This window comes from Cryptotermes secundus, unplaced genomic scaffold (assembly GCF_002891405.2).
Source record: "Cryptotermes secundus unplaced genomic scaffold, Csec_1.0 scaffold344, whole genome shotgun sequence".
Classification (NCBI taxonomy): domain Eukaryota; kingdom Metazoa; phylum Arthropoda; class Insecta; order Blattodea; family Kalotermitidae; genus Cryptotermes; species Cryptotermes secundus.
Genome location: NW_019742446.1, coordinates 859,191 through 883,011, shown reverse-complemented (window position 1 = coordinate 883,011; position 23,821 = coordinate 859,191). Strand labels below are relative to the sequence as shown.

At 36.9% G+C, this 23,821-nt stretch overlaps 2 protein-coding genes across 3 annotated transcripts; one reads left to right on the top strand and one right to left on the bottom strand.

The window, feature by feature from the left end:
- Nucleotides 1–350: 350 nt before the first annotated feature.
- On the bottom strand, nt 351–10,147 carry LOC111873170 (piggyBac transposable element-derived protein 4). Its single transcript, XM_023867655.2, has 2 exons — nt 8,225–10,147; nt 351–1,961 (listed from the first exon to the last, which is right to left on the bottom strand). Exon 1 carries the CDS (start codon nt 9,963–9,965, stop codon nt 8,277–8,279), a length of 1,689 nt encoding a protein of 562 aa, XP_023723423.2. The 5' UTR covers nt 9,966–10,147; the 3' UTR covers nt 351–1,961; nt 8,225–8,276.
- Nucleotides 10,148–11,864: 1,717 nt separating this feature from the next.
- On the top strand, nt 11,865–23,821 carry LOC111873166 (O-glucosyltransferase rumi homolog). 2 transcript variants are annotated; one of them, XM_033754989.1, is made up of 6 exons: nt 11,865–12,105; nt 12,468–12,624; nt 12,785–12,986; nt 16,173–16,451; nt 17,710–17,942; nt 21,997–22,329. In XM_033754989.1, the coding sequence occupies exons 1-6, from the start codon at nt 11,985–11,987 to the stop codon at nt 22,031–22,033; spliced, it is 1,029 nt and encodes a 342-aa protein (XP_033610880.1). In that variant the 5' UTR covers nt 11,865–11,984; the 3' UTR covers nt 22,034–22,329. The 2 variants fall into 2 exon arrangements, with proteins under 2 accessions (XP_033610880.1, XP_023723418.1); XM_023867650.2 differs by lacking the exon at nt 21,997–22,329 and adding an exon at nt 23,047–23,821 and having other exon boundaries at nt 11,867–12,105.

Here is a 23,821-nt window from a genome sequence, read left to right as displayed (position 1 = left end):
TTACACTTCCAGAGACATAATGGTATCCATGTAGCAGAAGTGAGCATTGAAGTCTGTGAAAATTATTATGACACTGTTCATGAGTTATTCATAGTACTTTACAGTTATAGCACTCTTAAAGTCCGTAACACTGAAGTAAAAAAAGTAAAGTTGTCCCTATGATTAACTAATTAAGCACTGTGTCATGAAGGAATGGATGTATAGATTCATATTTTCTTGACCTTGACACTATTTAGAGGTAAGTGGTCAGCTTCATGCCCCAGCTGCTTTACTCCCCAGGGAATGAGCACCCCCCCCCCTTCCAATTGGGTAGGGGGCTGGGTGGTCCCCAGAGTCTGTCTCGATGATGTGGAGAAAAGAAAATTTTTGACCCTACCGGGAATTGAACTCCAATCCCTCGGTCATCCAGCCCATAGCCAGTTATAAATTTGTATCAGAAATTCCCATCTTCATTTGTGAGTGGGGTGAGGTGGGTGGAGCTAGTTTATGTGTGTTGGGCTTTGGTATGAGTGATGGTGACGTGTCATGTACTACCAGAGGACTAATTAATTTTATGTAAGATTTGAGGCTTTCACGGCGGTGACTATGAAGAAAGCAGTCTTCTAATTAATTTTAAATTACAATGAAAATATTTTCAGTTGCTTCATACACCTGTGGGATTGGTAGGCCTAAAAATAAAGAGGCAGAATTTATTTACCCAGCAAAGTTTGAAGTTCCCACATCATTCATTTTTCACATATAAACAAATTAGTAAATAATACTGGTGATAACATAAGTGGCATCTCTTTTATTCGTATTCATGAAATACCCTTTGTTACTTCATTAATGATCACTGGCTTTGGAACAACAGATAATAATTAAGTATATGTACCAACAAAATTAATTTTCTGAAACATTGTAATATATATTGCAATATAGCACTTTTCGTTGTAGTCAGTCTAGCCTTGTGGAATCTTTCGTATCTTGATAATCCATATTCTTCAATGTAGTTTAAACAAAAGATTAGTTTTTCATTACATTATTGTAGCAAGCTTTATTCATGCATCTGGATGGACACAGATGTGCTAAGAGATCTCACATACTGTTGCAACAGATAGCAATATATTTTAATCTTTGAGTTATGTAGTCAAAACTGTGCCTGAATTTCTTGAATATTCAGTGTTTGCATGGCTGACTTTTGAAAATACACATTAAAATACTGTCTTACAATGTTTCAAAAAACAATGTTAGGCACAGTACAGTTACAAGCAAGAATCTGACTTAGACCCTATTTGTGTGATTAGTTCTATTTCCATTCACAATTTCCCACATGTATGAGTGCATATTCCTCTTTCAAGTCTTTAATAACTCACAACTGACAGCAACATAAAATTATAAGTATATATGTCATGTTATGATAAGATCAGACTAAATTTGAAGAACTAGCCATTGGGAAAGTTAAACAATGCTGAACAGGGGCTACAGTGGGATTGCAGATTGCTCAACCTGACTCAGCCCTTCCAGTGTCCAATGTGCAAGCAACGAGAAATAGGTATACTACCTTCTGAGATGTAATGCCATGTAATCTGCTAGAGGTTTACTGTTTTCAAGGAATTTGATTTTCCCATTGTGCTGAAGATGGTGGCAGCACATGCTCTGAAATGTTAGAAAACATCTCTCAGACTACACAGCATCACAATGACCTTCACAGTCACACTTTTGAGAACCTCAAATCTCACAATAAAGGAGAAGCTTTACACTGACTGAGTGACCAACCAACTGGCTTGGATATAGACTTGTTATTATTCCCCATATTGCACAGATTATGTCTGAAGCATTGGTTCCCTGCTCACCATTGAGATGGCTGATAATGTTAGGAAATTTTAGTATATTAATTTGCTTTTGAATTTGCAGACTTTAATCCCTTTCTTGATTGTCACTGCAGTGTCCTGTGGAACCGTGATCTTCTAATTGTCTCCTCTCTGAGGAAGTAAAAACAAGACAACTATAATAATAATACGTAATGTAATCAGTTATAAGATATCACACTGTCATTCAAAGGGTCCATACTTAACTCCCAGTTAGAACCAAGTTTGAATATTCCTGTACACTGATCAAAGCCTAGATTTAAGGAATATGGAGATCATGAGGTCCCCACTGGTTAAGTTGTAGGTACTGCCTCATGAAAAAGCACCGAGTCTATTTTGTCCTTTATTTTCCTAGAACTAGATTCCTCCACTTTGCTTGTTTGGAATTGTTCAAAAATGTTCATCTAACCATGACTAGAAGCATTTATAATAAAGAACACTAACTAATTACTGGTTTATTATGTGAAACTTGAAAATATTCTGACTTTCTTCTTTATTTCTTTTAAATTAAATTATTTTACAGATCCCTGAAAGAATGCTTGTGTAATCTTCAGATTCAACACAGTACCAGGTGAAAAGTCTAGTATAATCAGCACGGCTGAAATGTCACAAATAATTACAAAACAGTAAACTTTCTTTTGACAGAAAACCTAATGTTGAAACATAACATGGATCAAAGCGCCAATTTCTAACTAGTTACATATGAATCTGAGTAGGAACTGAGTGAAAGCATGTCACTTTACATAGTGGCATTTATACTTCAACTGAAATAGCATATAAGTATTTATAATATGTAATGACAAAAGTCAGATTTTAATTCTGACTGGTGAAAAGTGCTGAAGAATTTAACAACTCTGCGTCATAGATATTAAGTGATGACTAATTTAATGTGGAAACCTTCATGAGGAGGTATCATTGCATTTTAAAATATGTGTGATTTTATTGTGATAGTTCAGTGGATCTTTTGTCACAAAAGGGCTGAAAGATTGTGGGCCTATGAGTTTATCAACTACAAAACTGAGATTTGCAATTCTTATGGTAGTAAATATTAAAGTTACAGTCTCCTGAGATCTGACAGCATGTAGGTTAGCAGCTACATACTAACATTTTTGAGAAACCAGATGACCTTCAGAGTGGCCAGATCTATACTGAATACAGTGATAGCAGGTTCCTCAAAAACATTGGTACCTATCTACACAGGATAATTTTCCAGAAGACCCATACTCTTAACCACAAAATATGATATAGGACATTTCTTGTCATTTGGTAAGTATATACCTCAATAAATGAAGTACAGTGTGTAAGGGGCTTGCTGAATCATACTGTCAGCTGCCCTGAAATGGACTTTGATCTTGAAGTGGGAGAACAACAAGTATTTGGAAGATTTGTAAAAATTTCCAGCTGAAAGAAATGCAGTTGGTTGGCTAGTAAAACCTGTCAGTTAGAGAAGGGAGAGAAAATCTGCTTGGCATATATTTAACAGCATCAAATACTCTGTTTTTATTTTTTTTTTTTGGAGGGGGGGATCTTATCATGATCAGGCCATTTGCAGAAGGAGGGAGTGAAGATATGGCTGTGCTCTGTAGCAAATTTTATTGTTATCTTTTGTCGTAATGTGCCTACTTTAATGATGCGAAAGGAAAGAGAATGCAAGACTAGTGTAGTCATGGGCATCCTCAAAAATATAGGGATGCATCAGTGTCTTGTAAAATGTGATATGGTTTTAGGCACCACTAAAGAGATGCGGGATGGTATTTGCTTCATTTCAAGTGTTGAATATCGCCCTATTAAGGTGTACAAAAAACAAAACAAAAAAAAAAACTCCATGGTTTTAGTCCATGAGCAAACTATACCGACTGAGCAACTGCCGCTTATCGGTGAAGTTAGTGCCACAAACCTGTAGAAATTTACAGCATGACTGTGATGTACTTGCATCTCTTCATTTAAGGCGGATCAGTACTTTCTGTAATTATGTAAATCCACTCACATTGAAATATGCGAAGAAGCATATTTTTAAGCCCACTTTTCATTCAGCAGAACTGTTTGATCTGTAGCAGAGAGGGTATGGCATGGTAAAAAGTTATCCCATATTGTTTGTTACTCCTTCTGATTGAGCTATAGGGTTATACATCTTATACTGTTAAGTCCTAAAGTACTGTTTTTTGCTCTTAATTCAGGTACAAGATAATTTCTTAATATCTGCACATTACCATATTAGCCTAAATATAAGATGAGTTTTCTTTTTTCATATAGTGCTTAGAAAAGATGGGTCACCCTGTTTTAGGATCCGTAAAAATGAATGTGAAGATGATGATTATGAGGCGTTCCCAATTGCTAATTACATTGATATTTGTGAAAATACCTAAAATTATATTTAAGGTTTTGATTTTTAATTTATTATTTTATTATAATAATAGTTTTTACTTTTTTCTTACAACCCTTAAAATTAAATGACACATTCAAATTTGCCAACAGAAATATGTCTTTATGATTTTCTGTTTGGAATAATAGTGAGTCACCTCATATTTGGACTCATATGGTACTTCTTAAAAAATACATCTGCCCTAAAATTTGAGCCAGTAATTCATAGATTAACAATAATGTCAGTACATTTGTGTAGCTTTTGCTATATTAATAACAGCTATCATGCCATATGGCAATATAAAAAATGTGTTTTATGCAAGAGCACAGGCACCCCACATTTTAATTTGATGTATGTGTGCCACAGCAAACAGCATAAAAATAAAATTCAGAAAAAAATTGACAAGAACTGTAAAACTGTGTGAAAGTTCACAACATACTGATTTCATGATAGGACTATAGTTTGTACATAGAGATTTGTGTGATTGATATAACCTTGAATTTGCATTACATAATATTGGTGTTGCTAATACATTTGGTTCAGAAAACTTTGATTCCCATGAAGTATGTCACCCAACTTCCAGGGGAACATATGCAATTCCATGTGAAATTATGAAACAAAATACTAGTGAGGAGTGCAGTGGTTAAATTACTACACAAACATGCCAGTCTGTGATGGAGCTGAACTCAAGTGTTCCATGACATAATATGTTATCTTCATACCCATATATATATATATCACTGAAGGCCACTAAACAATTTAAGATTCCTTATTTGTTTCATTATTAAATTAACTGTGGAAATGTGTTATATGTACAAATAATTGTCATCATCTGCCATCTAAATAATATTTCAAGTTAACAATACATGATGCAAGATAACAGTTCACCAAGTCTGTCAGCAACTAGAGCCTCTGTTCTTTGTTGTGCATCACTGGTAACCAAACAAGTCAAATTCTGCATTAAATGGACAAGATGAAGGTTCTACCAAGTAGCTCCATAAAAGGAATGCATTACAATAGACTTTGACAATTTTGTTATACTCTCTTTGATAATGATTTGTAACATAGTATTTAAATTAAAACAAACATTATTCTAATGCGACATATACCCAGTAAAATGGCTTTGTGGTGGTAAATACATGTTACTGATTATTAAAAGATAATGTGAATATAACTATTCATTGCTCATACTTGGCTTAAGTGTCTTTCTCAATTTTAAGGCATAAGTGTGTGTAAACCCTTATCATTTCTGTCTTTTGGAATCTATGGAGAGAAATAAATAATTAAGGCATGAAAGAAAATCTGTTAAATGAACACAGTAGAAAAGATGTGTATATATTTAGAATTATGATGGATGTTGGTGTTAAACTAGGATAATTGATAACTGGGCTTAGGTATTGCAGTGGCAAATGTGGATGTTGGATCATATCAAAAAATAGCAGCTCGCAATCCAGTGACTTGGATTACTAGAATAGAGGTGCATAAAAATAGGAAACACTATAATGCTGTTGGCTGTTCTCCAAAATAGTGAATCAAAATGAACCTAGTGCATGGATTTTTAAGACAAATTTTAGCCAGATGATGTGTCCAAAATCGAGACATTGAAGCATTTGTGAGTAAATAAAGTTGTAACTTTCACTCATATAATATTATGCCACTTATAACAAACTCCATCACTTCTTATAACACTCAGTACCACTGGCTTACACATTTGCAGACAGTATTATTGTTGATGGAATGTAAACCATGTTAATGCCATGCACAAAACTGTTATATCTTTGACATGTCCATTAACTGTACAATCTTTGTCATGTTGGAAATGTAATTCAGGACTGGACACATTGGTTTGAGAAATGGATACTAAGTACACACCTGTCATTTGTTTAAGAACAACTACATGCTTATATAAAAAAGAAACATATTTTATTGTATTGAATTATCAGTACTAAGTGACATGCAGAAATTTGTGTCCACTATTACCACGATGGCGGCAGCACATAGCTTGCCACTTGTCTAAGGCAGCATAAATAAAAAGCCTTCAGAAGTGTATTCAAGTATTAGTATGTATTATTTTCACTTTGCCAAATTTCATCCTTATGGAGAAAGTCGTCTTCTGGCTTTTGGCGCCGTGTATTCTTCGTTTTGGCTGACGTTTCGGAGGAACATATCACCTCCATCTTCAGAGCAGGTGAATGGCTTATGGGTTCATATTTTTATTTAGTGTTAATTTCTTACTCTAATAGGTAATTTGATTGAGAAGGTGAAGTATAGAATTAGGCTTGTCTGGGCCATGTTACAGATTTTGTAGTTAATTACATTTTATCATTGGAGACAGCTGAATTTCTGTATTAAAACAACAAACAAGAAGAGACCTTTTACTCACAGTGAATTTAAAATAATAAGAATACCAACACTTCAGAAACAGTTCTGCAACATTTATTATTTTCCATTGCTTCCTTCTCATTGTCATGTAACTAATTCTAATAATTTACATTTCCTCATTCATGTAGAGAATGAATAGATAAAAGCAGGATTCCAAAATATGGCTTCAAACTCTGTTTCCTTGCCCTAGGTCATGAAATCTCAACTGATAAATTAATTAAGTTCTTGCAGTTTATGACTTACTGAAATACGAAAACAAAAATACCAACATTTATGGAATTAACATCTTAAGGATGACATAAAAATAAGTATTACTAATACTGACTTCAGTCTGATTTTATGCATATTTTGTTAAGCTTTTAAAATCCAGTGCTGTGTAATATAAGACTACAAACTGACTGTGCAACAGAATAATTTTAGAAGCAAATGGCATACTGTGTTGAAAACATGATTTATATAACATCTCCCATTGAGTCCCCATAAGTGAAAAGTGAATTGCTGATCATAAACTGTGAAAAGTCTTCTTTGCTGAATTTGTAGTTAACTATTCAGAATGACCCCCCCCACACACACACACACACACACCGATTTCAGTAACAACGTGGCTCATCTGTGATTCGAGCATGTAGTTGGTATCGCTTCGGATCAGGTTGTCCTTTTAACCAATTGCAGCATACAGAATGCAGTGGAGCGACTGTCTCATGTTTCTACTTCCTGCTGGTATACTAAATCTTTCATATGCCCTCACAGATAAAATTCTAGGGGTGGAGATCTGGATGCCAAGTTTTATGAACCATAGCATCCAATTCATTGACCAGGAAGTGATTCAACATATATTCACTGCATAGTTATAACAGGGAGACACTCCAGCATGTTGAATATCTGTATGTAATTGTGTTTCTAAAGATATACCTTCCACCAGGACTGACTGTTCATTCTGCAGAAATTGTAAATGCCACCAGCCAACATGAAATTACTATGACTTACATCCAGACCATTTTTTAATTTCAAACATCCATTGTTCCATAACCATTGAGGATAGATGTATGATTACATGACATTTCTGAATGGCAGTGACCTCAGGTATAAAGCTCCTGAAGTTAAGACAATAAGTCATGAATCACTGCAGTTGTCCCAAAATCTAAATATTCATTTGTTTGTATTTACTCCATATTATACAGACACCTGTAACTATAAATCTATCTGGATATCTCTAAAGAACTACAGACAGCTATTTTGTTAGAGACTTCACATTGTACACCCTGTACCTGATATCTTGTCAGTTAACCTTTAAGTGCCGAAGTTCCCCGTTTGTGCCAGTGGTGAGTAAGGTCGTCGTGGCCAAAGTACCCAGTTTTGGCCACTTGGGCATTTAAACTCCGCTTGGGGAAGTGCGCGCACACGCCGCTAGTAGACACGAATGCACAGTCCTAAATATTTATTTTTAAATGTAGTAATTACCAGACCGACTTGAGTAAAATCCTAATAGAGTAATTAAAATGATACCTAAATGAACAACAACAAAAAGAGTATACATATGAGTTACGCCGATTCTCATCCACGAGCCAGTAATTTTATTGCAGATTCTGCAGATAAATATGTAAAAATATATAGTAAAATTCGATGTACATACCTTTTTGTTGTTATCTGCTTGATGTATATATAGGCTCCACCCCCTGCATCATCTAACTAAATCTCGGCTTTGTATGATATTCTTTGAAGCACCCGAGAATGCACAGGCCCACGTCACATTTCTCGCACTTTGTCTGTATTCTTCTCCTTTTCCCACGTGCAGAACAGACGCGGCAGTTCAGTCTCTTGTCTGAATGGTTTGGCCAGTGTTGTCGACTGGCCTCCTCTAGGCGATATATTGTAGATGAAAGAGCAGGAGGTCGACCTAAGGGCCCCTGGGGGCGAGGGCGACACGTTGCGGCATGCTCCAGCATGTTGCGCACAAGGGTTAGACGAAAGTCTCTATGTGATATTTTCGCACCACAGGATGACAGCACAATGAAACTGTTCAGAATCGTCAGATCTAGTAAATGGAAGAATAGTTTCTTCGTCCATTTCCAAGTCCGACGGCTGATGGAATAACTGTTTGTCATCCTGTCCGCTTTGTCAACATATCCCATGTGCATGTTGTAATCCGCAACAATTGCAGGCTTTATCGCATTTCTGTGTTCATCACAGAAATTGCCTTCTGCTGGAGGAGCGTGCATATTAGTCAACATATATACATCTCGTTTGTCTTTCCAAACTAATACTGTCATGTCACCCCTCACCCTAACCCGTATGTCTCCTTTCTTCAATCGAAGTTGTCTGTTGCGTATGTCTTGTGGTAGGCCCTTCCGATTTGGTCTGACTGTTCCGCAACAGCTTATTTTTTTCGTCATTAGTTCGTCGAACAAGTCTGGCGACGAAAAGAAATTGTCCATGTACAGTTTGTGCCCAACCCCCTCTACTCTTTTGCAGAGGTCCCTGACAGTTGCATGCGTCGCAGTCACTTCTTGGTCAGCGCGTGTTCTGTCTTTACCTAAGTAAACCTTCATGTCGTATGTATAGCCTGCTGAATCACAGAGCTTGAAGATTTTGATTCCGAAACGTTTGTGTTTCTTAGGAATGTATTGTCTGAAAATAACCCTCCCTTTGAATTTTACAATTATTTCGTCAACAGCCAGATGCTCCGAAGGATTATAATATTTTTCATATCCGTCATTTAGAGTGTCAAAAATAGTCCGAATTTTCCATAGTCGGTCATAATTGTCGGCTTGTCTGTCAATTCCTGCATTGTTGTCTGTAAAGTGAAGGAAGCGAAGAATATGAAGAAATCGGTCGCGTTTCAATGTCTTACCGTAGAAAGACGTGAGAAATTGCTCAGCAGTCGCCCAGTAGTCTCTTATTTGGTCTCTAATGTCATGGCCCATTTGAATAATGACCCCTAAAAAAAGAAACATTTCGGAATCAGTAATGTCAGGGAGTGGAGAAGGTCCGTCTTCAAGACTGTCGAGATATTGGTGATAATATCTGTTAGTCTCTTCCACCAGCAGATGGATAATTTCTCTGAAGAATAACAGGAACACGCAGAGTGGAGTGGAATCCTTATTCACATGTGGAGCTTTGTTTAGATTTATCCCCACTGCTTCACCAGAAAAATTATTCACACCCCTTCTGCGATGCTGTTGTGGTGGTCCCCATGACGATGGTGATGACGACAATGATGATAGTGATGATGGCGGTGGCTGCACGAGTTCTTCATCATCCTCATCTTCGTAGCCCCAATCATTATCTTCATCTTCTGTGCAGCAGTCCGAATCAGAATTGAATAGCAGTTGCCTTTCAATTTCATAATTTTCCAAACGACGTTTCATTGCCATGGTAAGATGAAATGAAACTACAGTATTCGATTTCACTATCACTACACAGGAAAGAGACGCCACTTTGTATCTCAGCCACGAAGTAACTGTGTGTTCACGACCCTAGAAAGGGCAATAATATCTTGCAGCTATAACGGAAGGTTTTAGCACTGAGGAAGGGACCCCTCTAGCTTTCTCGTGAATAGCCATTCTTTCATTCTTCTGTCCTTCTGTCCAGATTCGAAAATCTGGAAAGTGTAAGCAGTGCTAGCAAAAGACCAAATGACTTTATTGCTTCCACCTGTTTTACGACACCAGGGCACTGCTAAAATTTTGAAGTGTTACAAACAGAAATTAAGTTATAATGCAGAATAACTCTGTGAAGAACTGGGAAACCATTTTTGCAGTACGCATCAAAAATAAAATAAAATAAAATAAAATAGGGTATAACACTTTGTGTAAAAATTTTCAAATCTTCCGTTGTAATACGCGACAGTGTGTTCTTTGCTGATACACACAAAGATAATTCCATCCATTTATCACAAAAATTGAGTTAGATACAGCATTTTTAAACACAACGCTTAAAATTGATTAAGCGCCCGAAGAGGAACGGACATTTCAACCCAGAGTGGCAACGGGCATTTAAACGCGCACCAGCAGCGGGCATTTAAATAAACTCCGGCCAGCTCAAGCTTACCACCATTTCCGAAGTCCAGCGTTTAAAGGTTAAATGTTATAGCAGTTGTTCTGAATTGAGACCATGCCATAGCTCAGGCAGTCAGTCACCGACTTCTTACAACAGTGATCCAGGTTTTTATCCCAGGTCAGGTCATGTGAGAGATGTAGTGGACAAAGTGGCACTGGGGCAAGTTTTCTCAAATACTTTAGATCATTGCTGTCCGACGTTCTTATGTACTTGGGCACAATTCACTGATGCCTATGGAGGTGCGGACGCCACCACACACTACTACTACTAGTACTTTTACTACTACTACTACTACTACTAACAATAATAACAATAAAAAAATCGAAAATATTTAACAGTACTCAGACGTTCAAAAATGTCTCGTCTTACAATTTGAATTAATATTAAAAATCGGCTCAATTATATGTGGTTACGGAGGGCGCCAGAAAAATATACCATGGGCACCGCGTTGGGCAGGGCTGCTTTAGATTATATTGACAACTCTTAAATCTGTGTCCATCAGAACATGAAATTTGGCCCTGTCATTTGAAGAGTTTATAAATCATTAATACCCTCAAAATTTCTCCTCTGGTATTCAAATATTTTCAGACTCCTGGGAAAATGAAGACTTTCAAAATTTAACGAGTTTTAGATTTTCCGAGATTTCAAAATGCGGGTGAATTTGGGAAATTTTATTTTTAAAAAGGTTTGAAATGATCGAAATTAGCAATTGTTTGTAATTCCGTTATGCGAAATAAATAAATTTCGAAACTTCTAAAATGTGTGACGTATTTAAACATTCAACAACTTAAAAGTCCTTTATTTTATAAATACACGAGCTTATTAAAAGTTATATAAATCTGAACTTTTTATACTCTCATACAAGAAATGATGATTATGATGATCTAGGACAAGATATCTGTGCAATGTCTTTCATAGTGCCTTCTGTGATGAATATTACGAATTTATCTTCTTAGTTAATCGATATCAGTCTATATGCAACTGCTTTACTCAACCCGTTAACCCGTTCCATTTCGCTTACAGCATGCATTCTTGCCAGCCTTGCCACTTTCCAGCATCCTTGTGATTGGTCGTGAACGGTCGTGAACGTCGTGAACGTCGTGTACATCGTGATCTGATTATGACGAGGACGAGAACGGCTGCATCGGCCGTGTATCGGCAGTGATCACTGCAACTACCCGTTAGCACAGATCGTCGACATTGTTCCCGTTTCACGGATCATAGTGTACGGATTGCGTTACTCTGCCAGCAAGGTTGATGTTCTAGTTGGCGAACCTGATAGCGGCAGCGTTTGTGCACATGTAGGATTAGGTGGAAATTTGAACCTACCAAGAATGTACTGTATGTTTATTTTCATTTTTGCAATTTCAGTAAATGCAAATTTTGACAATACTTGCACAAGTGACATAGAATGCAGAGGTCCGCAAAGTGAATACACATCTATCTATTCGAAAGGTAAGGTAAAGTGTCTGGCAAGGTTAGACTCCTAATGTAAATCCAGAACCAGCACGAACTTTTCACGTAGCAAATAGGAAGAATTATAAATATCTTTTGAAAGTTTCGTAGTGTATTTCGTGGAGTAAATATTCATTTGTGTTAAGAGTATATGTTTTGGGATTTAGTTGAGAGATAACCAGACTTCTGTGTTGATGTGAATAAGTTGGGCAAGCAGACAATTGTAAATGTATTTTATATTTGGGTATGTAGTGTATCAAATCATGAGACTTGCCGTTAAAAGGCATCATGGTTTCCCTACAATCAGGTGACTGTTGAGATAATGGTAGGATCTGTGTTGAAATAATGTTTACTGATTCCAGAAACAAACAAATACTTGAAACTAATTCAGGATGCAGTTTCTGAATTCAAACCGTGTTCTCAAGAAAACTGCAGTTGCCATTCTTCAGTAATTGCAAAAGATTTGTTGCCTTTCAAGTATGGAATCACAAAGGACATGATTAATTCTGTAAAGGACAAGTAAGTGTATATGAAGAAATTGTCTCATTACTTTTATACATTTGTGTACTGTAATGCCATGAGTCATCTCAGAAATTTATATGTGCTTTGTGTTGTATGAAAGGATTCAGAGCCTGTACTATCTCATACTAATGTCACTGTTATGTGTGTTTCTTGACAGAGGTACCAGATACCAAATCATAAATCATCATCTTTATCGTGATGTGGACTGTATGTTTCCAGCACGCTGTGCTGGAGTGGAACACTTTATTATCCCGTTGCTATCAAAACTCCCAGATATGGAATTTGTTATTAACATGCGTGATTGGCCACAAATCAGTAAGCATTTTGGCCCTCCAAAACCCGTGTTTTCATTTAGCAAGGTAATTTTAGTTTAAGATCTATATTTCTTCTAACAGGTGCTACTTCATACTGCTTGCTGTAATTACTTATCTAATTGTATTAATGGCTTCAGGAGTGAAGCTTTAGCTCTGATCATTCCAGTTGCACTCATAACAGTTTATAAGCAAGGCAGTATTGCACCACAATTTAGTAGGTGAATGTTAAATCCAGTGTTTATTTTGGTTCAGTACATATATTTCACTTTAATCAGATTTTGTTCAGTATTAGGTGATGTTGGCTTAAATTAGTTTAGATCTTTTAAGATCAGCTAGTAGTATTTATGTACACTACCTAATGGTGAATGTGTGATGAGGAAGTGGCTTCTATAAAGTGCAACAAAGAATACCTTATTTTTTCCATATATACTTTTGAGCTACCAGCAAAGTTTGGGAAAATAAGTTTCGAGACTAACTAACTAACTTCATGCAGCTGAGCCCTTCTTGAGTAGCTGCTCAAGAACTTGCCAGCATTTTATGGAACCCGTAGGTTCATTACCATGTTCATAAGAGCCCTCCACTGGTCCATATCTTGAGCCAGATGGATCCATTCCATACCACCCCAACCTATCTAAGATCCGTTTTAATATTATCCACCCACCTATGTCTTGGTTTTCCTAGTGGCCTCTTTCCTTCTGGCTTTTCCACCAATATCCTATATGCATTCCTTTTCCTCCCCATTCGTGCTACATGCTTAGCCCATCTCATGCTCCTTGTCTTGATCATTCTAAATATATTTTGTGATGAGTACAAGTTATGAAGCTCCTCATTATGCATTTTTCTCCAACATTCTCTCACTTCATCTCTCTTCGGTCCAAATATTCTCCTCAGCACCCTGTTCTCAAACACCACCCTCAGTCTATGTTCCTCCCTTAATATCAAAGACCAAGTTTCACACCCATACAGAACCACAGGCAAAATTATAGTTTTGTATATTCCAGTTTTTATGTTTTTAGACAGCAGACAGGAAGTCAAGAAGTTCTGGACTGAACAATACCAAGCATTACCTGAATTGAGTCTCCACTTAATTTCCTCCTGAATCAAGTTTTGATTTGTTACAGTTGTTCCCAAATATCTGAACTGTGTCACATTTTCAAAACATCTGTTAGCTATCTTTATGTCATGATTTTTCCCTGCCCTTTGGTGATGAGACAGCAACATATACTTAGTTTTCTCTGTGTTTACTTCTAGACCAACCTCCTTACTAGCGTCAGTTAAAGTTTCTGTGTTCTTTATGGTATCTATGTTATCACCCAGTAGATTCACATCATCAGCATAGACCAACAACTGGTGTGTCCCATTTAATTTCAGTCCCACCTGTTTTTAGCATCATCTTGTTTTAGACCATTCTGGATAGGAAAATTGTCAGACAAATATTTACCTATATGGACTTTTCCATACGGACCATCCCTTATTGGCTGTCCACGTCTACTTATTCAGTACATTTGCTGCTACCCTCTTATTTGGAGGTCATTTCCTCCATCTGCAACCTGAGAATGCTCTGTGCCATGGTGAAAAGGGACCCACCTAACATGGATTTTTGAGACCAGTTTTTTTTTAATATAGTTTAAGACCTGCAGATATTACCAACCTATAAGTTTCCAGAGTAGCCTCCCTCCAATTCTTTACATTGTTCCCAACGCTTCAGCCATTGTTCAAAACAGTTTTTAAAATACTGAACAGGAATGTCTTAAAATTTTTCTGACAGATGATTTAATGTCCTCAACCTCCAAGAGACACTTTCCTTTCAGCACACTCTTGAGTTTGGAAACAGCCTCACATCAGCTGGAGCTGACCTTTGCTGTATGAGATATTTCTCTGAACTGATCAAATTCACAATTAGATTGTAGTCTACATGAGAAAATGATGGGAGTAATTATTTGCCAAATCCAAATATTTGATAGCTATCTAAAGAAAAGATTATTTATCACAGATAACCAGACAAATGAAGATAATATGATTCATACACAACTGAAGAGTGTTTAATTCCATAAATAAAAGAAAACAAATGCTGGACTCACTGAAAAAATTGCAAAGAAAATGATGTATTTAGACTTGGTAATATTCAAGGCCAGGGTAATAATGAGTCAGTATGTCAGGAAAATATGATGGAATTCAAGCATTAATATCAGATAAAAAGTTCATGCATGATTTGTACCATGTATAGTTTACATTCTAAATTTAGTTGAAGTACATGCCACAAGCATTTCAGTTGAAATGCTTCTATTCTTTGGAATAGTACAACAACTTTTTACATTTTCTGAAGCTCTCCATAATGGTAAAATTCTCTGACAAACTTTTTTGGAAGCTGGAATTACTGGACTTTGTCCATCGCCTGGTATTCTGAAAAACACGAACATGTTTTGGAAACTGGTTCTGTTTCCATCCTCAGGTGATGGGTGTGAGACACCTACTCTGTTGGGTCTGTTAGAAAGAGCTCAGTCACTAGACCTAATCACTGGGTCCAGTGATTGAGGTTAGCTCTTTCTAATGGACTCAATAGAGTAGGTGTCTCGCACCCCTCATCTGAGGATGGAAATGGAACCAGTTTCTGAAATGTCTTTTGTGTTTTTTAGAATACTGTATGATGGACAAAGTTAAAAACCCAGTAATCCTGAGTGTTATATGCCAGAATCTTTTTTCTAAGTGTCTGTAAAAGTAAATTGAAACACAAGATGATGTTTCAAAGAAGATTTCAGTCTTTTACATGGTTAACTTTGTATTCGAAGTCAGTTAATAACATGAAAATATTAACAGTAAATTTGCACACATATAAATATGATACCAGCGACAAACTTTAATCCAAAATTGAAAACTTCAAACATTTCCTAGCACATACTGCACAAGATCTAAATTATGAACAATTCAAAATATCTAGCTATGGCTCTATATGTAATGTTGGCTATAAATCCATATATCTCCAGATTTCATTATAATTCTTACACCTTGTTCTTTTTCTTCTTTAATTTCTATGCATAGCTCTATTCCATGATACATGTAAAATTAAAGATGTAGCTTTACAAAGATAAATACCTTATGCTGTGTACCTTTTATATTACAGTTTTGTTTTGAAGATAAAATTGAACCATTCTTGTGATTATAATTGTGTAACAAATTCTAAGTATGAAATGTCTGCTTATGAGTTTCCTGAAACACCCAGTATCATTGCAGACAAGTGACTATTTTGACATTATGTACCCGGCATGGGGATTCTGGGAAGGAGGACCTGCCATCAAGTTATATCCTCAAGGTCTGGGTCGTTGGGATCTGCATCGTACCTCACTCAAAGCTGCAGCAGACAAGTGGCCTTGGGAACGCAAAAGACCAGTGGCTTTCTTCCGTGGTTCTCGGACAAGTAGTGAGAGAGATTCCCTGGTTCTTTTGTCTAGAGATCAGCCAGACTTAGTGGATGCAAAATACACCAAGAACCAGGCATGGAAGTCTGATTCAGTGAGTGATTTATTCCTTTATTTCATTTTTCAATTTGTGGGTATACATTCTCCTCTTAGAGAAAACTTGATTCTTTTTCATTCTTTGTTTTTAGCCTATTCTCCTCATGCAGGCTTATGCTTTGTCATTCCTGTATGTGTCTGTGCACCGCTCCCATTGCTGCTAGGCAACAGAATCTCCTTTTTGACAAGATAAGAGTTCAGCCTTTCAGTGTAAACACTTGATTGAGCAGAGCAGTGGATCTCCTCCCTCTCAGGCGGAAACAATATTGTCTGTTTTGAACATTTGCCCAACACATTGGATCAGACCAAAGAGAGCACACTTAGTGTGACTCCCAGAAGACAGAGGAGACAGTCATTGCTAGGCAACAGCAGTAAACACATTACTGCCATTGCTACACAACAGCCTTTGTATTACTGTGTATGTGTGGGCAAATCAAAATGTCTTTTTCCTAGCCTACATTTCTTGTTTTTTAAATAGTATGCTTCTGAAATCACCTTGCTCTGTGTTTATGTGTGTATCCTCTCGTCATTGCCAGGCAATGGTTCGATAAACATGTTCCCATGGCAACAAATATACGCACAACAATATAAGAATTGTTGGATGCATCATTTTCTACTCATTGCATATCATATCAAAAGAAAGTAGTTGATTAGTTCTTCCCATAATTTCTTGTTGTGTCCATGTTTTATGAACTTATTCAGTTGGAAAGAAATGAAATGCCTTCTGAACTCTCATTCATTAATTTTAAGAATTCTGTGCTGCACCATGTGATGTAGTTTCAGGCAGAAGACATTCTATTTGTGAACTGTGAGTGTTTGTTATTAATTTTCAACTTCAGCAATAAGTGGCATGAATAGGAAAAAATATGATTATGATTAGTTGGCCCTTAAGGTAAAGGTAAAGTTTTCCCTGTGCTTAAGTAATTAAACACTACGCCTTGAAAGCGTATGGGGGAATGGATGTACAAATCCACATTTTCTTGACCTCGGCACTAATTGGAGGTGAGTGGTCAGCTTCATGACCTGGCCGCTTTACTCCTGGGGAAAGAGTCCATGGTACCCATTGGATAGAGGTTGGGTGGACCCCAGAGCCGGTCTGGATGACGTGGAGAAGAGAAAATTCTTGACCTTACTGGGACACAAACTCCGACCTCTCAGTCGTCCAGCCCATAGGCAATTGCTATACTGACTGCACTCTCCTGACTCCTTACTCTCATAGAGTGAATTATATTTGAATCTAACTGTATTTGTTTCAGGATACTTTGTATGCAGCCCCAGCAGATGAAGTGTCATTAGAAGACCATTGCAAATATCGTTATTTGTTCAATTTCCGTGGTGTTGCCGCTAGTTTCCGTTTGAAGCATCTTTTCTTGTGCCACTCTTTGGTGTTTCATGTTGGTGATGAATGGCTTGAGTTTTTCTACCCTGCCTTACGCCAGTGGGTTCATTACATTCCAGTCAAAAGCAATGCTACTAAAGGAGATATTCGGTAAGCTGTATTACTCCAGTTATGTGCTTGCTTGTCAATTTTCCCTAAACTATAGTACTGTAATTTTTAACCAGAATTTTGTGCCTGAAAATTGTGCATAAAAAAGAGGTGAAGCTATATCTGTACCAGGCTGCGGAGGACCATAGGGTTGTGAGACATCAAGGCTCCCACATTTTCTAGACACTTGGCTCACCTCCCTTTAACCCAGGAAGATTCCTGATACTTTTTTTTGTTGTTAGTGGGGTGGGACTAAGTGCCTTGTACTGCGGCCACTTCTGGCCTATTGTACCATCCCCAGATGATAGGTGAGGGTGATTGTGGAGCAATTGGTGGATTGAAGATTGGCAGGGGAAACTGAAGTACTCAGAGAAAACCTACCCCAGCGCCACTTTGTCCACCAAAAATCCCACTTGACCAGACCCGGGATTGAACCCGGGCCACTGCGATGGGAAGCCAGCAACTAACTGCTTGAGCTATGGTGCAGCCTTCCTGATACTTAGTTCTATTAGAGATGAGTGCATAAAATATGCAAATACTGCTTTTCCGAATTTACTTGCTAGATTGAAGTTAGGAGAATTATGGGTGTATAATATGGAGGAGGATATGAGTTATGTGAGAAAAAAACACGATTTATATTCTTTTCTACCTAATATATAGCCATCATTTCAGACCCAGCTGTGTATCTGTATAGCTTCCCAGTGTTTGACATACTTTTAAATTGCTGCTTATTATTAGTAATTTAACTAAAGAGGATATGAATGATGCAAACTAACTATAATAAGGCACCCAACACATAACATAAATGATGAGGGGTCCCACTGGATAATAATAGAATATTTTTATGACAGCTCTCCCCCCCACTTCAATTTCCTAGAACTGCTGCACATACATTACCTGAGTTGAAACCAGCCTATCTTGACAAAATGAAGTGAAGAAGCAATATAATGAGAGACAAAAGCACAGCAGCCATTTTTATTAATCAGGTGGTGGGGTGAATGTTTGACATGCAACAATATTGTGCATATTGCATGTGCCATAAACTTGATTGGCATGGTCCATGCTAGCAGGAGTGTCAGAGACAGCAGTATTAAGACAGAGACAGTGAATGCTGGCCAAAGATAAAAGAGGATGGAACATCTGGGTCATGACATGTTACACACATAAAAATCATGTAGGCTACATGTAATAGTAGATCAGTGTCATGTAAAAATTAAACAAACTATTATCTCTGTGTTAGATTTGAGGTTCTCATGGTGATGACTATGAAGATGACTGTTCTGTGGGATGTGATACCATGTAGTGTGGTAGATATGTATCAGTGTTTCAGAAGAAAGGGGGTTCTTCTGAAACACTGATACATATCTACCACACTACACGGTAGTGTGTTCAGTGTTGTGTGGATGATGGAGGCAGCAGGTTCCTCCAAAACAATGTACCTGTCTGTCAAACTATACAGCATCACACCTCCCAAAATAGTAATTGTCATATGTACTCTAAATTTGTAGTTCCAGGTCTCAAGATATTTGTTATGGCTAATTAGAAAACATCCTCACCAACTTCACCTAGCTACTTGCCTATGGACATTGATTGTCCCTATCTATATTTTGTGGGTTGGGCAAATATAAACACATAGTGTGTGCCACTTTGGAAGTCTAGACACATCTGTTCTAAATGCTTGGTTGGTTTGCAAATGCACACATTGCATGATTAATTAGTTATAATCACATATTTAACCAAAAGTATGTGGCTAAACACTGGGTGTAAGAATACTGTTTTTATATTTGTCATGAAATTTGTCTAAAAGTAGATATTCATAAGGTACACAGATACATATTTTTCCAATTACTCATTACTCTCAAGCTATTAACAGAAGATCCCCTGTACCTAACTTATAATTCCAGTGTATATTTTCCAGTATTTACTGAGTGCAAAACAAGGGAGGAAGGGGTTTTAGACCTTTAGTGCTCTCCAGTTGCATATATGTGGCCAAGATGGGAAGTTAAAAATTTGTAAAACATGCAAATTTAAATAGCACTTGGCTGTGCAGGATGGTAGGACCAGGGGAGAGAATTGGATCTGTGTACCATCACAAACAAATGTGACTTCTCCAAGTCAGCTCATATCGAAAAAATGTGAAGTCAAAGTGAGTAATGAAGTTGTCAGCTGAATTGGTCACAATGGTCCTCAGTTATAACTGGTTATAAGATTTCTTTGTTTTGTTTTATTTTTTAAAATACCATAATAAAGTGCCTAGCATGTTGCATACAGTATCCTTACAGAATTTTGTAATATAAGGACATAAGTGATGGCTGAGAGTTTTGTTTGGTCCACAAAAAACAAACTCCATGGCTTTAGTCTGCAAGAATCCTATACTGACTGAGCAACAGCCACTTGTCAATGAAGTTAGTGCCAACTTTAGGGCGTCGCGTGGTCAGCGCAACGAATCCTCATGGCCGTTAATTACAGTTTTCTAGACCGGAGCCGCTACTTTTCCATTCAAGTAGCTCCTCAATTATCCTCACAAGGCTGAGTGGACCCTGTTCCAGGTTCACTACTTCTCAGAGAATCTGGTAGCCCCGGGAATCAAAACCAGAACCTCTGGATCTGTAGCCAGGAACTCTGACCGCTAGACCACAGAGGCAGTCCTTGTTTGGTCCACAGTTTACTTTAAATGAGGGGTTGCCAACCAACTTCGTACATATGTCTACAAAGATGTACGCATTCTGATGCTAGCCATTATCCCCCATATAATATTTAAATGGATATGTAATAAACATAAATGGATAATAAAATATTTAGAGTGATGAATAATTAGAGTTCACTAGCATATACAAATATCAGAATGAACGTCTGTGTAAAAATAAAGACAAAATATAAAAATATGTCACTGATTTTTTTCAGTTATATTTAATTTGATTTCAAATGTTCAGAACAAGTAAATTTCCCATATGGTTTCCTATTGTGTAGGTCTGCACTTCTTACAGGTAAGGTTCACTGTAGAAAATCTCTTTGCACAAATGTAAGTTTATCCAAATCTGCATAAATCATACAATTATAAATACTCGCATATAGTAGAAAATTTTCAGAATGATTTCAAATCAAGGAAAGACAGTGAATTACAAAGCTCTTGAAATATTTTGAGAGCAGCTGTCACTGAAGGAATTATTTGAAGTTCCATTCTTAGCAATATGGCATGTAACAGGGTACTTATTTCTTAATTAACAACAATAGAAGTAAAATCTTACCTTACATCATAATCACTTGCACAAATATACTTCAGAATGGCCTTGAACTATAAGAGAACCAGTTATGAATCAAATTTCGTAACCTAATAGTTCAAACAAAATTGCATTCCACATGTTTATAGGTCTGTTCCAGCAAACTCATGAAAATTGAACATTTACTCTTCCTGGAGATGATGGATAATACATATTGAACAAGTGTATGTATAACTTTCTGATTCTTCGAACGTTTGGACTTTTCAGTAAAAACTTTGCTTCATCATGTGGTCCATTCCAAATGCTGGCATCTCTGCTTTAAGTCAATAAGCTGTGTGTACATGTGATTTCAGTGAATCATCAGACAGAAACAGATCATTCAGTTTGATGTAGTGATTAGTTTACTAATTTTGGTTCATAATTTTTGTGATTTATTCATGCTAAAAACTGTTTACTAATACTAAAAATGATGTGTAACAAAATCATTATTTTATTGTTGGTAATACTTATGTCAACCACCTCTGTGGTCTAATAATCAGAGTTCCTAGCTACAGATCCAGAGGTCCAGGTTCAATTCCAGGTGCTACCATATTTTCTGAGTAGTGAGTCAGGAATGGGGTTCACTCAGCATTGTGAGGATAATTGAGGAGATATTTGAAGGAAATAGCGATTCTGGTCTAGAAAACCGAAATTAACAGCCGTGGGGATTTGTTGTGCTGACCACACGGCACCCTCTATCCACTAAAGTCGGCACTAACTTCGCCGACAAGCAGCAGTTGCTTTGTCAGTATAGTTTGCTTGCGGACTAAAACCATGGAGTTTGTTTGTTTGTTCAGAGAATTGGACCAGAGTGCAGTTGTCAGTAGGAGATAGCCATGGGAACTTCATAGTTGAAGAATTGGAAGTTGGCATGTAAAGACATAGTGTGTGATTTGAAGATTTAGTCATAGTGAGACTGTTTTGATTCCATTACCAGGAGGTGAATAGGGAAGACTTAGAAGCCTAGTTCATGTGTAACAGTGAACCATAAATTGTGTAAATCAGTGATGGCGCTGTCTTGATAACGATTAAAAGTGATTGTATCTGAAGTGCCAGTAAATCCAATCATCCGATCTAAAACCCACTATATCTGTACCCCCCTACACATGACAGTATCTAAGCTTCAAATTTGGCTCTTCATAAACAATTTTCTGTCCATTTTCATCTTCATCTCAACCAAATTTCTGTGATGATTTGTAGATTAGCATTTCTTTAATGAATTGTGTTTGACATTACTTGTTGAGACTTTGCTTCTTTCTTTATGTCCAATATTCAGATACCAGAACTGTCCTTTGACTGAGTTTTGTACAGATTCAGAAAAATCTTTTGCTTGCATGAGAGCAGTTACAGAATACCCTGCTTGGGGATATGTATTCGTGTTGCAGCAGACCTCCAGTACTTCCAGTTGGTGTCATTGTGTATTAAAGTGCTTAAATTTTACTACTGTACATTGACTTCAGTGCACCACATTTCCTGACTGCTTATTGCAAGATCGGAAGTATTGTCCAGACCATGTTTAGGGGGACTCCTCTCTCTGGCAGCCAGTTTGAGGCTAGAATTTCATTGCTACCTGCCTAAGCATTTTTGCATTTATTGCCTAGTAACACACTGAAACTAATGGAATGAGGATCTAGGTTGTTCCCATTTCATGGATTTCACACTTAAATTTTATTTAATTCAAGTACGATTTGTGTAATATTTTCTGTAATTTATAATAATTTCATTACATCATATTATAGTCTGCATATTTGCAGCTAAAGTGTAAAATCTTAACTTAGGCAATGAAACTAGATTAATATTCCATTGTTGAGTAATTATTCAATTTCATGGTTATCAATATATTGCAGAGAGTTGCTGGAGTTTGTATCCCACAATGATGACAAAGCTCGAGAAATAGCTGATAGAGGTCGTGACATGATACTCAGTCACCTGCGAATGAAAGATGTTTCATGTTATTGGAAGAAGCTGCTGAAAAGATATGCAAAACTACTACAATTTAAACCAGAGCGAGATAAGAGTTTAGTTGAGAGAGATTCTTCGTGAGTGATTTCTGAACACAGTTCGTGTGCTTGTGAGAAAAATGTGCAGCAAATATTAAGGAAGAAATGTACCATTAGTATGTCCCTACTGTGAAGCATATTCCAGTGTGCAGCAGAGTGTTATGTTTATTCAAAACATTTACATGATCTGTAGACATCCATCATACTAAAATCTAGATTCATCAACTTTCTAAAAGTAGCTTATCATACAAAAATATACAGATATCATACACTTGTTCTGACTGTGATATTATATTTTATTTTATCATTTATGTAATATAGGTATGTTTAGAATATGTAAGTAAATGTTTAATATATAATATACAGTATATCTGCCAATCACAACTTTGTTTTCAATATCAATTTTAAAATGTTATCACGCTACATGTTCCGGTCTTTCAACCATCATCAGGAGTTTCTAATTAGTAAAATTGTGTCATTAATCATTACTGAACTGCTCACACGATGGATCTGTTACTAGTGGTCTTCTCACGTAAGTACAAACAATGCATATAAGTACAGTAGAACTTGGTTATAACGTCATCAAAGGGACCTAAAAATAGTGTCGTTATAAACGAATGTC